General features: G+C 33.1%; 1 protein-coding gene across 1 annotated transcript; it reads right to left on the reverse strand.

The window, feature by feature from the left end:
• Positions 1-12237: 12237 nt before the first annotated feature.
• Positions 12238-13182, reverse strand: LOC100522664 (olfactory receptor 2AJ1-like). The gene has a single exon (XM_003123587.1). It carries the CDS (start codon positions 13180-13182, stop codon positions 12238-12240), a length of 945 nt encoding a protein of 314 aa, XP_003123635.1.
• Positions 13183-13527: the final 345 nt, after the last annotated feature.

The following is a 13527-nucleotide window of genomic DNA, read 5'->3' on the forward strand; positions in this document are numbered from 1 at the left end:
TACATTGGACATTTCTCTCAATTGTAATTTCTCAAGATTTTGTAAGTCTTTCCATCATATTAGTATTATATTATCATTTTTAAATGGAATGAATTTATTAATCTTTTTCTATTTAAGAACCCTACCTGATCCTGTTAGATGGCAAATTCCATTCTGATTCAGTGGGAAAAATCTATCTAGAAAGTAACTTTAGTAAAGAGAAGGTGATAACCAGGAGTAAGCCAGTAATTATAGTGACTGAAGAAGAGAGCTTATTTTTAAATACAAGTAAAAATAATTGAATTTATATGATACATTTGTACATTGCAATGAAAGAACAAAATTTTCATGTTTATTTTAATTGTCTTATTGGCTTACCATTTTTTGTGCGTGTGTGTGTGTGAAATGTGTCTTCATTTACGTCACAATATATGATATGCTCGGTAAGTGTTTGGAAATTGGTTTCAAGCAGCAATTATCGTTTTTGTATTTTTAAATTTCTTCAAATTTTAGTCATGTAGTGAGTTGAGAGGAGGTAAATCTTCAAGCAGGAAGAAGCTATTATATTTTTACACATGATTATGTCATTATCATTGTCTCCTTAGGATGAAAAAAATTCCAATTATTTTACATTTGTAGGGGAATGAGTTATAACCATTTGCCATTCTGAGTCAAGTTTTTAACAAATTAGCACTATAATAAACACTGAATGCTTGATTTATTTAGATGTTAGATGGATATATAGAAATTTGCATATTAAGTTATTAAAACCATATATTCTGTCTTATCCCTCAAAATTTTTGAGGTAGCAATTCTGAAATAAGTATAGTTATCTTTTTGACTGCTCAAAACTAAACTAAACTAAGAAACATTAAAATACAAATTCACTATAGATGGAAGCAAGTTTAGATGTACCCAAGGTATTTATGTACTAAATAAATTGGTTTACTGTTTACATTTTATTGAAGATCCTCTTTTTCCCCTCTTTTATGCTGTCCTTTCCATATTCTCACTTGTTCCTTACAACATGCAACTTGAATGAACTGTGAAGAGAATGCATGTTTTATTCTCAGAGCCATTAAATTAATTCTAATGCATGTCTTGCCCCCAGTAGGAAAAAAAAACTTATCTATGAAATTTTGATTATGGATATACCCATACCATTCCCTTTGAAAACCAAGTTGTAAATGTGTATATTCAGCACATATAGTCAGTTAATTCCTATATCATAAAGAAGAAAATCATGTAAAAGCTAATCTTCTAATAACTTCCCAAAATTTCAAAATGAGCTGAAATTACCATCATATAAATCAATACATATTATTTTCTTGCATAGACATATTTTATTATATGCTTCTTTCAGTTGGAATTAAACAAGGAAAAATTTGCATGCAATAGTGAATGATATATTTGTAGAAGAAATAGATTTTTCACAGTCTCATTATTAAAAGGATGAAAAACACATTGCTGGGGGTTTCTGTTGTGGCTCAGTGAATATGAGCCCACCTAGCATTCATGAGGGCATGGGTTCAATCCCTGGCCCAGCTCAGTGGTTAAGTATCTAGCATTGTCCTGAGTTATGGTATATAGTTTGCTGACATGGCTCGGATGTGATGTTTCTATGGATGTGGCATAAGTTGGCAGCTGCAGCTCTGATTCAACCCCTAGTCTGGGAACTTCTAAATGCTGCACCTGAAGCCTTCCCCACCCAAAAAATCTCCACTAATTCCTATAGATTTGAAGTGAATTATTTAAGACTATAAAGTGATCAAGTGGTACATCTGATGGGGTGACTACTAGAAGACAATGGGATATTTTCCAGTGAAGCAGAGGGTTTTTTTTTTTTTTTTTAAACACAACTTCACTTTTGATCAAAATTAGTCTCAAAGAAAACTTTTGACTACTAAGTGATTCTGGTTACATTAGGTGGGATCATTTTCACAGGAGCAGTAAGAATGTGGGTGGATTTACCAGTGTAGCCTTAAGTTGGTTTTCCTAAAAGTTTTGTAAGGAATTTTATTTTGCTTTTTGTTTTTCCTTTTTATGGCAACATCTGTGGCATATGGAAGTTCCCAGTCTAGGTATCAAATTGGAGCTGCAACTGCACACCTATGCCACAACCATGGCTACACGGGCTCCAAGCCCTACCTGCAACTTACATGCAACTTGCAGCAATGCCAGATTCTTAGCCCACTGAGTGAGGCCAGGGATCAAATCCACATCCTCAGAGAGATATTGTTGGGTTCTCAACTCCCCAAGTCACAATGGGAACACCTTGTATAGTATTTTTTTAATCATCTAATTCTAAAAAAAAAAAAAAAAACAGGAGTTCCCTCAGTGGCACAGTGGAAATGATCTAACCAGGAACAATGAGATGGGGGTTTGATCTGTGGCCTCTCTCAGTGGATTGAGGATCTGCATTGCCGTGAGCTGAGGTGTATGTTGCAGATGCAGCTTGGATCTGGCATTGCTGTGGCATAGGCCAGCAGCTGTAGCTCTGATTAGAACCCTGACCTGGGAAACTCCATATGCTGCCAGTGTAGCCCTAAAAGGACAGAAGACAAAATAAATAAATAAATAACAAAACAAAATCTCCACTAGATATAAATGGGTCACATTGTCTCTTTTCAAGATCCCTAAAATAGTGCAAAGTGTTGTGTTTTTCCAAAGGAAAATTCTTTACTCCTTTGTGAGACAGAAATCCTGTTTAAAAAAAAGATATCAAATCAATTTCTAGAGAACATTGAACAATTGTTGCTATAAAGTCTACCTAACTTATTTGACATGTTTGTTCATACTTGTATCTGATTATCCATAGATAATAATTATTTGTATTGCCATAAGGTAGTTAAATTTTACAGCATTGTAGAATGCCTTGAAATGATTCTGAATCAGATGACCCAGAAGAATGTCTCTGGGGCCAAGATAAGCATAATTCTCCACAGTGTACATTAATGAAATCCTATATGAAATTCCACACCTCTTAAATGTTTTCCACAATAGATTCTACTAAAAATGGACAAAGTGTGTATAGTTGGTATTACTTTAGCAACTTAGGAACTAATAATACTATTAAATATTTAAGTAATTAGGTACTATGTACTTTTAATTGTATAGAAAGGGGTAAAGCATGAAAAGCATAAGCATAATATTTTAATATGTAGGACTTCTAGAATATACAAATTCACACATGCAGCTTGAAATATGTAGAACTTATAACAAAGGTAAAGCTGTAATGGCTAAATTATGAGACACAGCTGAGGCAATAATGTATTTTCTATATTTAAAGTACATCTTGTATAAATTCTTTAGGTTTTATTAGAAATAGTGGATTTGTTAGAGTTATCCAGATTTTGTGTGTGTGTGCTTCTAAGCAATATAGTTTGATGAAATTCCACAAAGTTGAATGAGTATTATTAGATAGGAAAATAAACAAACCAATATTTTGAGAAAAAATAAAAATGATTAATAGAGTATGTATTTTGAGCTTGGATTCAGTTTGAAGATATGTTTACTCTGCTTTATTGAGCAAGCCTACTGTAGATAAAATTAGATCTAATTCTAGTTCTTCTGCTTACTAGTAATACAAACTTAGATTAGTGAATTTAACTCTCTGAACCTGCATAGTATGATTTCGCAAATCAAAATCAAAATAAAATCTAATCTCACACCTGTTGGAATGGCTGTCATCAAAGAAAAAAGATAATAAGTAATGCTTAGCATGTGGAGAAAAGGGAACACTTCTTCTATTTGTGGGAATGTAAGTTGATACAGTTACTATGGAAAATAGTATGATGATTCCTCAAAAAATTAGAAATAGGATTACCATATAATCTGGTAATCTCACTTCTAGGTATATATTCAAAAGAAAAATATTAGTAACAGGAAGAGGCATCTGTCTTCTTAATTGCAATATTAATCATAATAACAAAGTATCAATGAATAAATGAATTTCTTTTGGCAACATCCAGTGGCATGTGAAAGTTCTCAGGCCAGGAATGGTAACTGCACCAGAGCAGTGACCCAACCTGGGGCAATGACAACAGTGGATTCTCAAACTACTATACCACAAGGGAATTTCTGGATAAATGGACTTTTAAAATGTAGGAATATATATATATACATATACGATTGAAATATTATACAACATTAAAAAAGAAATACTTCCATTTGCAAAAATATGGATGAAACTGTAAGACAGGTTAAGTAAAATGAGTCAGACACAGAAAGACAAATATTGCTTGATTTTATATTTATTTGGAATCTGAAATAGTCAAACTAATAGAAGCAGAGAGTAGTATTGCAGGTATCAGTGCCTAAAGGCAGTTAGAACTGGATAGATTGGGATCAAAGCCTGCAATATTTCCACTATGCAAGATGAATAATTTCTGGAGATTTAATGCAGAGCAATTGAATATAGTTAACAATATGCTATTGTATAATTTCAATGTGATAAGAAAGTTATTATTAAGTGATTTAATCAGAAATAAAATGATAAATATGTAGACTGAATTATATATTAATTAGCTTGATTTGAAATTATTTCAGAATGTATATACATCAAAATATCAACTTTTATACCTTAAATATGTACAATGTTTATCTGTCAATTATACCTCAATAAAGCAGGAAAAAAAAAACTAGAGTTACTATAAGATTTTATGGGATAATATATACTGGATACATAGCACATGATATGCACAAGTTATCACTGAACAGCAGCTGTGACATTGACCATCTTCATAATCTCCATTACCATCATCAATATAATCATAAAACTTTCATCTATACACTTGTCATCCTTATATTTCTCATCAGTGTAGTTCACAAATTGTTCTTATGTACCCATTTGATTTTGACAAAGCATCTAGATTCAAAATACAGATGCTATTATTATTTCACTGGAAGTTTAGTGATGTGTGTGGGAAGTAAGAAATAAAATGCAAAAGTTAAACACAGAAAGCAGTACAATTATCACAGTTTGTATTTGAAAAAAATGGATAACTGTAGCACATGTACTATTTCTAAGTATATATGAATAATCCCCACAAAATGTTCTATAAACTTTGAAAATAGATGATTTTCTTAGATATGTCTCAAATTTAGCCATTACTATTTTGGTTGCTATTTAAATTTATTATCTTATGTAGCTCTCTACAACCAGACTCTAAGAATAGGTACAATACCCCAAACCTGATTTCACCTGACATTGAGTGAGTAATAGACTGTGAGTCATCAAAACCCTGACTCCCTCCATTAGTGAGCCAGCAGTAGCCCAGGGCCCACCTAGGGCTCTGTAGCCAACTGCCTCATAATAAGCCCCCATGAAACAAGAGCCTGTAGCATACACACAAGGCAGCTTCTGGAAATTGACCAAGTTGGGGCCAACCAAACCAATGAGACTGCCCGCATTTTCAGGCTCTACAACAGAAAGACCCATGCAGCTCTCTTAGGGGGAACTACTAGAGCATATGGCATGCATTATGAGAGGAATGTATAATACTATGACACATAAAAAACCTCCTACAGAAAGCCCTTCTCCAAGGTTGAGAAATGTGACTAATTTACTACATACATAAAAATACAAATAACAATTTAGAAAAAATAAGATGTCTGAGAAACATGATTCAGACAAAGGAATGAGATAAAATTCCAGGAGAACAAGGTGAAATAGAGATAGGCAATCTACCCAAGAAAGAGTTTAGACAGACAATGGTGAAGATGATCAAACGACTTGGGGAAGAATTCATTCACAGAATAAGAAATTAGAGGTGTTTAACAAATAGATGGAAAATATAAACAAGAGATGAAGTATACAATAACTGAAATGAAAAAATTCACAACAAGGAATCAATAGTAGACAAAAATATACAAAAGAATGGATGCATGAACTGAAAGATAGACTAATGGAAATCACTGCTGATGAACAGAAAAGAAAATAAAGAAAAGAAAAAAGATTTAAAATAAGTGAGGACAGTGTGAGACCTCTGAGATACCATCAAGTGCACTAATATTTACATTTTTATGTATCCCAGAAGGAGAAGAGATAGAGAAACAAGATGAGAAAATATGTGAAATGGTAATAGCTGAAAACCTCCCTAACCTGAGAAAGGAAATATTCACCTAAATCCAAGAAACACAGAGAGTCCCATATGGGAGAAAATGCCAAGACACATTTTAATTAAAATGTCAAAAATTGGAGTTCCTGTCGTGGCTCAGTGGTTAATGAATCCAACTAGGAACCATGAGGTTGCGGGTTCAATCCCTGGCCTTGCTCAGTGGGTTAAGGATCTGGTGTTGCCGTGAGCTGTGATGTAGGTCACAGACATGGCTCGGATCCAGCATTGCTGTGGCTCTGGCATAGGACTGCAGCTACAGCTCCAATTGGACCCCTAGCCTGGGAACCTCCATATCCCACAGGAGCAGCCCAAGAAATGGCAAAAAGACAAAAAAAAAAAAAAAAAAAAAAGTCAAAAATTAAACATAAAGAGGTAATATTAAAAACAGCTAGGGAAAAGCAACAAATGACATAAAAGGGACTCCCATAAGGCTATTAACTGTTTTTTCATCAGAAACCACAAACCACTAAGGGGGACAATGATATGTTTAAAGTGATGAAAGGGAAAATCCTACAACCAAGCATTCTCTCCCCTGTGATGATCACGTTCAAATTTGATGGAGAAAAAAGAGATCAACAACATAAAACCTATATGTGTGTATTTATGTGTGTGTGTGTATGTATATACATATATATGTATATATATATATCTCAACTGTTATACAGAAACTGCATGGTATCTGCAAACAAAATGTCTGTAAATCTATAATAGCTCTACACATAAAAAAGAAAAATGACAATCAGATGACATTTAAGAGATAATCATCAGATGACAAGATAAGAGAACAAAGAAGCAAGGGGAAATAAACACCTACAAAACAAACCCAAAACAATTAACAAAATGACAATAAGAACATAGATATCAATAATAAATATAAATTGACTAACTGCTCTAACCAAAAGACATAGTGTGTCTGAATGGATACAAAAATAAGACCCACATGGAGTTCCTGCTGTGGCAAAATGAGATTTGAGTTCTCTCTTTAGCACCAGGATGCAGGTTTGATCCCTGACCTGCCACAACAGGTTGAAAAATCCAGTAATTCAGATGCTGTAGGGTAGGTCCTTCCTAACTGCTTTGATCTGATCACTGGTGACTCCATATGCTAGGGGGAAGCCAAAAAAGGAAAAAAAAATTAAGATGGACATAAATGGTGCCTACAAGAGACTCACTTCAGATCTAGAGATACATACAGACTGAAAGTGAGATATGAAAAAAGATATTCTATGCAAATGGAAATGAAAAGAAAGCTGAAGTAGAATTACTTATATCAGACAAAATATAAGCCAGAATAAAGATTTTTACAAGAGAAAAAGAAGGACAATACCTAATGATAAAGTCATCAATCCCAGAAGATAATGCCAATTGCAAATATATATGCTTTCAATATCTATACTTAGAACTTCAATATAAAAGTAAATATTTAAAAACATAAATATCTAAAATATAAAAACAACTTATACAAATCAACAGCAAAAAAAGCCAACAACCCAATGGAAAATGGGCAAAAGATCTGAATAGACATTTCTCCAAGGAAGATGTACAGAGGGCCAACAAGCACATGAAAAAATGCTCAAAATCCCAGATTATTAGAGAAAAGCTTATCAAACTACTATGAGGTACCACCTCACACCAGTCAGAATGGCCATCATTAATAAGTCCACAAATAATAAGAGCTGTAGGGGGTGTGAAGAAAAGGGAACCCTCCTGCACTGTTGGTGGGAATGTAACCTGGTACAACCACTATGGAGAACAGTATGGAGGTACTTTAGAAAACTATACATAGAACTCCCATATGACCCAGCAATCCCTCTCTTGGGCATATATCTGGACAAAACTTTCCTTAAAAAAGACACATGTACCTGCATGTTCATTGCAGCTATATTTATGATAGCCAAGACATGGAAACAACCTAAATGTCCATCCACAGATGATTGGATTAGGAAGAGGTGGTATATATACACAATGGAATACCATTTAGCCAAAAAAAGAATGAAATACTGCCATTTGCAGCAACATGGATGGAACTAGAGACTCTCATCCTGAGTGAAGTAAGTCAGAAAGAGAAAGAGAAATACCATATGATATCACTTATATATGGAATCTAATTATATGTCACAAATGAATCTTTCCACAGAAAAGAAAATCATGGACTTGGAGAATAGACTTATGGTTGCCCAGGGGTTTGGGGAGGGAGTGGAATGGATTGGGAGCTTGGGGTTAACTATTGCTTTTGGAAGGGATTAACAATGAGATCCTGCTGTAAAAAAAAAAAAAAAAAAAAAAGAAAAAGAATTTGTGGTACACTTAAAGGGGTACTATATGTAAGCAAGAATGACAGGTTGATTTCACACTTGCAATTAAATCAATGTAGTTAATATCATTATACATTAAAAATAAAATAGGTTAATAATAAAAATAAAAACATTAGAGAAATTGATAGTAACACAATAATAGGAGACTATTTTTTAATTTTATTTGTCTAGTTGATTTAAATGTTATGTTAATTTCTTCTGTACAGAAAAGTGACTTAGTTATATATATAATTATTCTATTTCATATTCTTCTCCATTATGGTTTATCACAGGATATTGAATATATTTCCCCATGCTATAGACTAGAACCTCATTGCTTATCCATCCTATATATGCTAATTTGCATCTGCTAATCCTGGTCCCCCAATCTTTCCCTAACCTGCCCCACCAGAAACTACTAGGCCATTCCCTACATCTGTGAGTCTATTTCTATTCATAGTCGTGTTATCTTGCGCCATGTTTTAGATTCCACATGTAAATAATACCCTATAGTGTTTGTCTGTGTTACTTCACTTTATGTTGATTTCCTGGGCCATCCACGTTGCTATAAATGGCATCATTTCATTCCTTTTTATGGCTCGAGGACTATTTAATTGTATATTTATCACAGGCTTTCTTATAAAGAATATGTATTACATATGTTTTATCCATTCCTCTTTGATGAACATTTATGTTGCCTCCATATAGAGTGCTGCAATGAACATCAGGGTACATGCAGCTTTTCAAATTTTGGTTTTGTCTGGATAGATGCCCAGGATTTCTGGATCATATGGTAGTTCTATTTTTATTTTTTTGAGGAGTATCCATACTGTTTTCCACAGTTGTTGTAACAGTTTACATTCCCCCCAAAAGGATAAACAGGTTCCCTTTTCTCTGCACCCTCTCCAAGATTTAGTTTTTGTAGAATTTTTGATGCTGGCCATTCTGGCTAGTGTAAATGTTACCTCATCATAGTTTTGATTTACATTTATCTAATAATTAGTGATGCTGAGCATCTTTTCACGTGCTTTTTGGCCATCTATTTGTCTTCGTTGGAGAAATGTCTATTTCATTCTTGTGCCCTTTTTTTTGGATTTCTTTTTTATACTGAGCTGCAGGGGTATTTGTATATTTTGGAGATTAATCCCTTGATAGTCATTTAATTTGCAGATATTTTCTCCCAATCTGTGGGTTTCTTTTCATTTCATTTATGTTTTTCTGGGCTGTGCAAAAACTTTAAGTTTAATTAGGTCCCACTTGTTTATTTTTATTGTTATTTTCATTACTCTAGGAGATGGATCCAAGAAGGTATTGTTACAGTTTATGTCAGAGAGGGCTCAGGCTATGTTTTCCTCTAAGAGTTTTAGTATCAAGTCTTACATTTATGTCTTTAATCCATTTTGAGTTTATTTTTGTGTATGGTGTTAGAAAATATTCTATCTTCATTCTTATGTGTAGTTGTCCAGTTTGTCCAGCACAACTTATTGAAGAGACTGTTTTTTCTCCATTTTGTATTTTTGCATTTTTTGTCATGTATTAGATGACTGTAGGTGTGTGAGTTTAATTCTGGGCTTTCTATCTGTTCCATTGACCTATATTTCTGTTTTTTTGTGCCATTACAATATTGTTTTGATGCCAAGTGAAGCAGAGATAAGCAACTTCCATGAAAAAGACTTTAGAGTAATAATAGTAAGGATGATTCAAGAACTCAGTAAAAAAAAAATGGAGGCAAAAATGGGTAATTTACAAGAAATATTTAACAAAGATTTAGAATATTTAAAGAATAAACAAGGAGAAATATTTATTTTCAGAGATGTGTGAACAATAGAACAACTAAAATGAAAAATTCACTGGATGGAACCAATAACAGATTAGAGTATGCAGAAGAACAAATGAATGGGGTGGAAAATATGCTAGTGGAAATCACTGCTATGGAAGAAAATAAAGAAAAAAATAATTTTCCTGTTTTGTATGCGGATCCATTTGCATTATTTTTTTTATATTCCACATATAAGTGAGGTCATATAATATCCATCATTTTCTGACTTGATTCACTTAGTATGATAATGTCTAGGTCCATCCGTGTTGTTATACATAGTAAAATTTCATTTTTACAACTGAGGAACTGTCCATTGTACATCTGACTATCTCTCAATATGTTGTTAAACTAATCATCTGTTGAGTGCTTGAGTTTTTCCATGTCTTGGCTAATATAAATAGTACTGCTGTGGACATTGAGGTGCATGTATCTTTTGAATTATAATATTCATATTTTCTGGATATATGCCCAGGACTGGGATTTCTAGAATTTTTCAGAATATCCTTATCAAATACTGGATTTTTGCTTTTAGCAAAGAATGAGTAGGACAGTTCCATCCCCACTCCTTATCTTAGTTTTCCCTTCCTGTGATTTTATTTACCAAAGATCAGCTATGGCCATGGTCTTAAAATGCTAAACGGAAATTTACAGAACTAAACAACTAATATAAACAGTTGTTTATACATATTTCTTACTTAAGTAACAAAGATTTCAAAGCAAACCATTTGGTAAATATTGGATAATTGAAGTGGAATTTATGAATAGTTCTTGTTTGGGAAACTTCCAGGAAGGGACAAAGTGGTAAATGTGTTAGTATTGGTTTGTAATTTTATGTGGTTAAACATTTTATTTCCTTAAAATTTCATCAATTAAACTGAGGATGGGGCAGGAACAGAAATTGCTTATGTCCACTAGACTGCTGCTGGAGTCTCTCTACATGATCTCTTACATGCTGAGGTGCAGCCCTCTTCTTTAGACATAACAATAAAGAGTCAGGGACACTGGCTGTGACAAGGATGGGATGAATGTGTTCACATTCTGTTATGCAATAATTTTTGCTTCTTGTGTATGAAAACATGGGTGGAGCATTTCAAAGTTCTGTATTTTCCATATTTAGAAAGCATTTTTATAGAAATTGAATGCTATTGTTAAATAATGTATAATAAATGTTAATCTCATTAACACTAACTAAAGACTATTAAATGAATGTCTTAATGATGTTTATTTAATAACAACATAAACAATATTTGCTGAATATATGTTATTTAAAAAGAAGAATACATTTATTTTTCCCTATGCCATTGAGATAATAACTAATATAACATTGTTTTAGGTTTAGGTGAAAAACATGATTATTTATTTTATGGATAAATTATAAAAATATTACCACAATAAGTTTAGGTATGTCGATCAGCACACACAGGAACATGTTTTCTTGTGATAAGAGCTTTTAAAATTCACTCTCTTAGCAACTTTCAAACAATATAGCCTTGTTCACCATAGTCATCACCAGGTCTTATTTATCTCAGAATTTCCAGTTTGTACATTTTCCCCACCTTAATCATTTTTACTATGAACTTGTATAAACTTTGATAACTTCTTTAAAGTTTTGAATGTGATTTCACAGTTTCATAAAATTATAAAAATTATATTTCCCTCTTTCTTTTCTCACCATATATATGTGTGTAGACACATGTATATAATGAGATGGTATTATAAAAGATAAATTTTAGAAATTTGTACAATTTTAGTGAGAGAACAATGGAGGCCTTTAGTCATCTTTTTCTTTCTGTAAGTGGCTGTGGTGATTATAATTGGTAACATAGATTGATAGATACAGTTTTAGATACATGTATTTATAAAATAACTATTTGTGGAAAATTTACTATTATCAAGCTTTTGGAAACTTTTGGAAACATCTCTTTCTTTCCAAAAACTCTAATATTTTTCTAGAGATATGGACAAAAGATAAACTCTAAATATTTAGTATGGAAAAAGAGAACACCACATACCTTAAGCATTTTTCCTAGAAATTTTTATGGAGAAAATTACTTTTGATCATATTTTTCATTGCCTCTAAAACATCCTTATTCCTAATACTGTAGATAATTGGATTGAAAGATGGTGTGAGGATGGTATAGAATATTGCCAGAAACTTATCTTGGCCTGGAATGTGGTACTTTTTAGGTCTCATATATGTGAAAATAAATGGCCCATAGTACATGATGACCACAATCATGTGGAAGAAACAGGTAGAAAATGACTTTTTCCTTGATTCTGATGATTTCATTTGGAGGACAGTAAGGAGAATTTGGACATAAGAGGCAAAGATGAGGGAGAAAGGGACAAGCAGGAAAATGATGCCACTTACATAAACTCCTCTTTCATAGTGTGTTGTGTCCACACAGGACAACACCAACATGGCTGGGACTTCACAGAAAAAGTGGTCAATGGCTCTTGAGCCACAGAAGGGTAAGTGCAGTGTGTAAACTGTGTGAACAATGGAATTGACTGTCCCAATAAGCCAGGATCCTCCAGCCATGAGGATGCTGACATAGTCATTCATAAGAATGGGGTAGCGCAGTGGGTGACAGATGGCTACATAGCGATCATAGGACATTGCTGCCAGGAGAAGGCACTCACCACCCAAGAGGGTGAGGGAGAGAAATATTTGGAAGCCACAACCTGCAAATGAAATAGCCTTGTTGCCTGAGAGAAAGTCAGTGATCATTTTGGGAACAATGTTGGAGATATGCAAGATATCCATGAAAGAGAGATGGCTGAGCAGAAAATACATTGGAGTATGGAGTCGTGATTCCCTGTGGATAAGGAGAATCATGACTGAATTTTCTGTTACAGTCAAAATAAAAATGATGACTATAAAGGAGAAGAAAATTAGACCTTTTTGAGAAGAGGAGAAGAGTCCCAAAAGAATGAAGTCACTGCTGAAAGTGTGATTCTCAGGTTCCATCTTCAATTTCTTCTTTCACCTATAATAAATAAATACATAAATTAATGAGGTGAAGTGAAAATTAAGATAAATTAGTATAAACCTCAAATGACTTTATACTTAGCATTATCATAAAATATGCATATTGCTATTTTGTAATATTTTGCAAATAAAGCTAAAGGATTCCCACCAACTTTTGAACTGAGAATGTTTTACAGATGAACATTTTGTTGTTGTTGAATCAACTAATTATTTTATTTATTATGAAATAAACAAACCTTATTTCTTTATTTAATTCCTTGGAATGTTAACACTATTTCAAAGTAATTTTAAGCATTCTAAAAGATCAGCATATGAATAAGGTTT

The sequence above is a fragment of the Sus scrofa genome, chromosome 2, assembly GCF_054392235.1.
Source record: "Sus scrofa isolate SSC_HxYL_T2T_F1_AM1 chromosome 2, Sscrofa_HxYL_maternal_Yorkshire_Landrace_v2.0, whole genome shotgun sequence".
In the NCBI taxonomy this organism is placed as follows: Eukaryota; Metazoa; Chordata; class Mammalia; order Artiodactyla; family Suidae; genus Sus; species Sus scrofa.

What these genes read in the sequence shown, in the direction of transcription:
- LOC100522664 (XM_003123587.1), bottom strand. Translation starts at nt 13,182, where the DNA reads ATGGAACCTGAGAATCACACTTTCAGCAGTGACTTCATTCTTTTGGGA.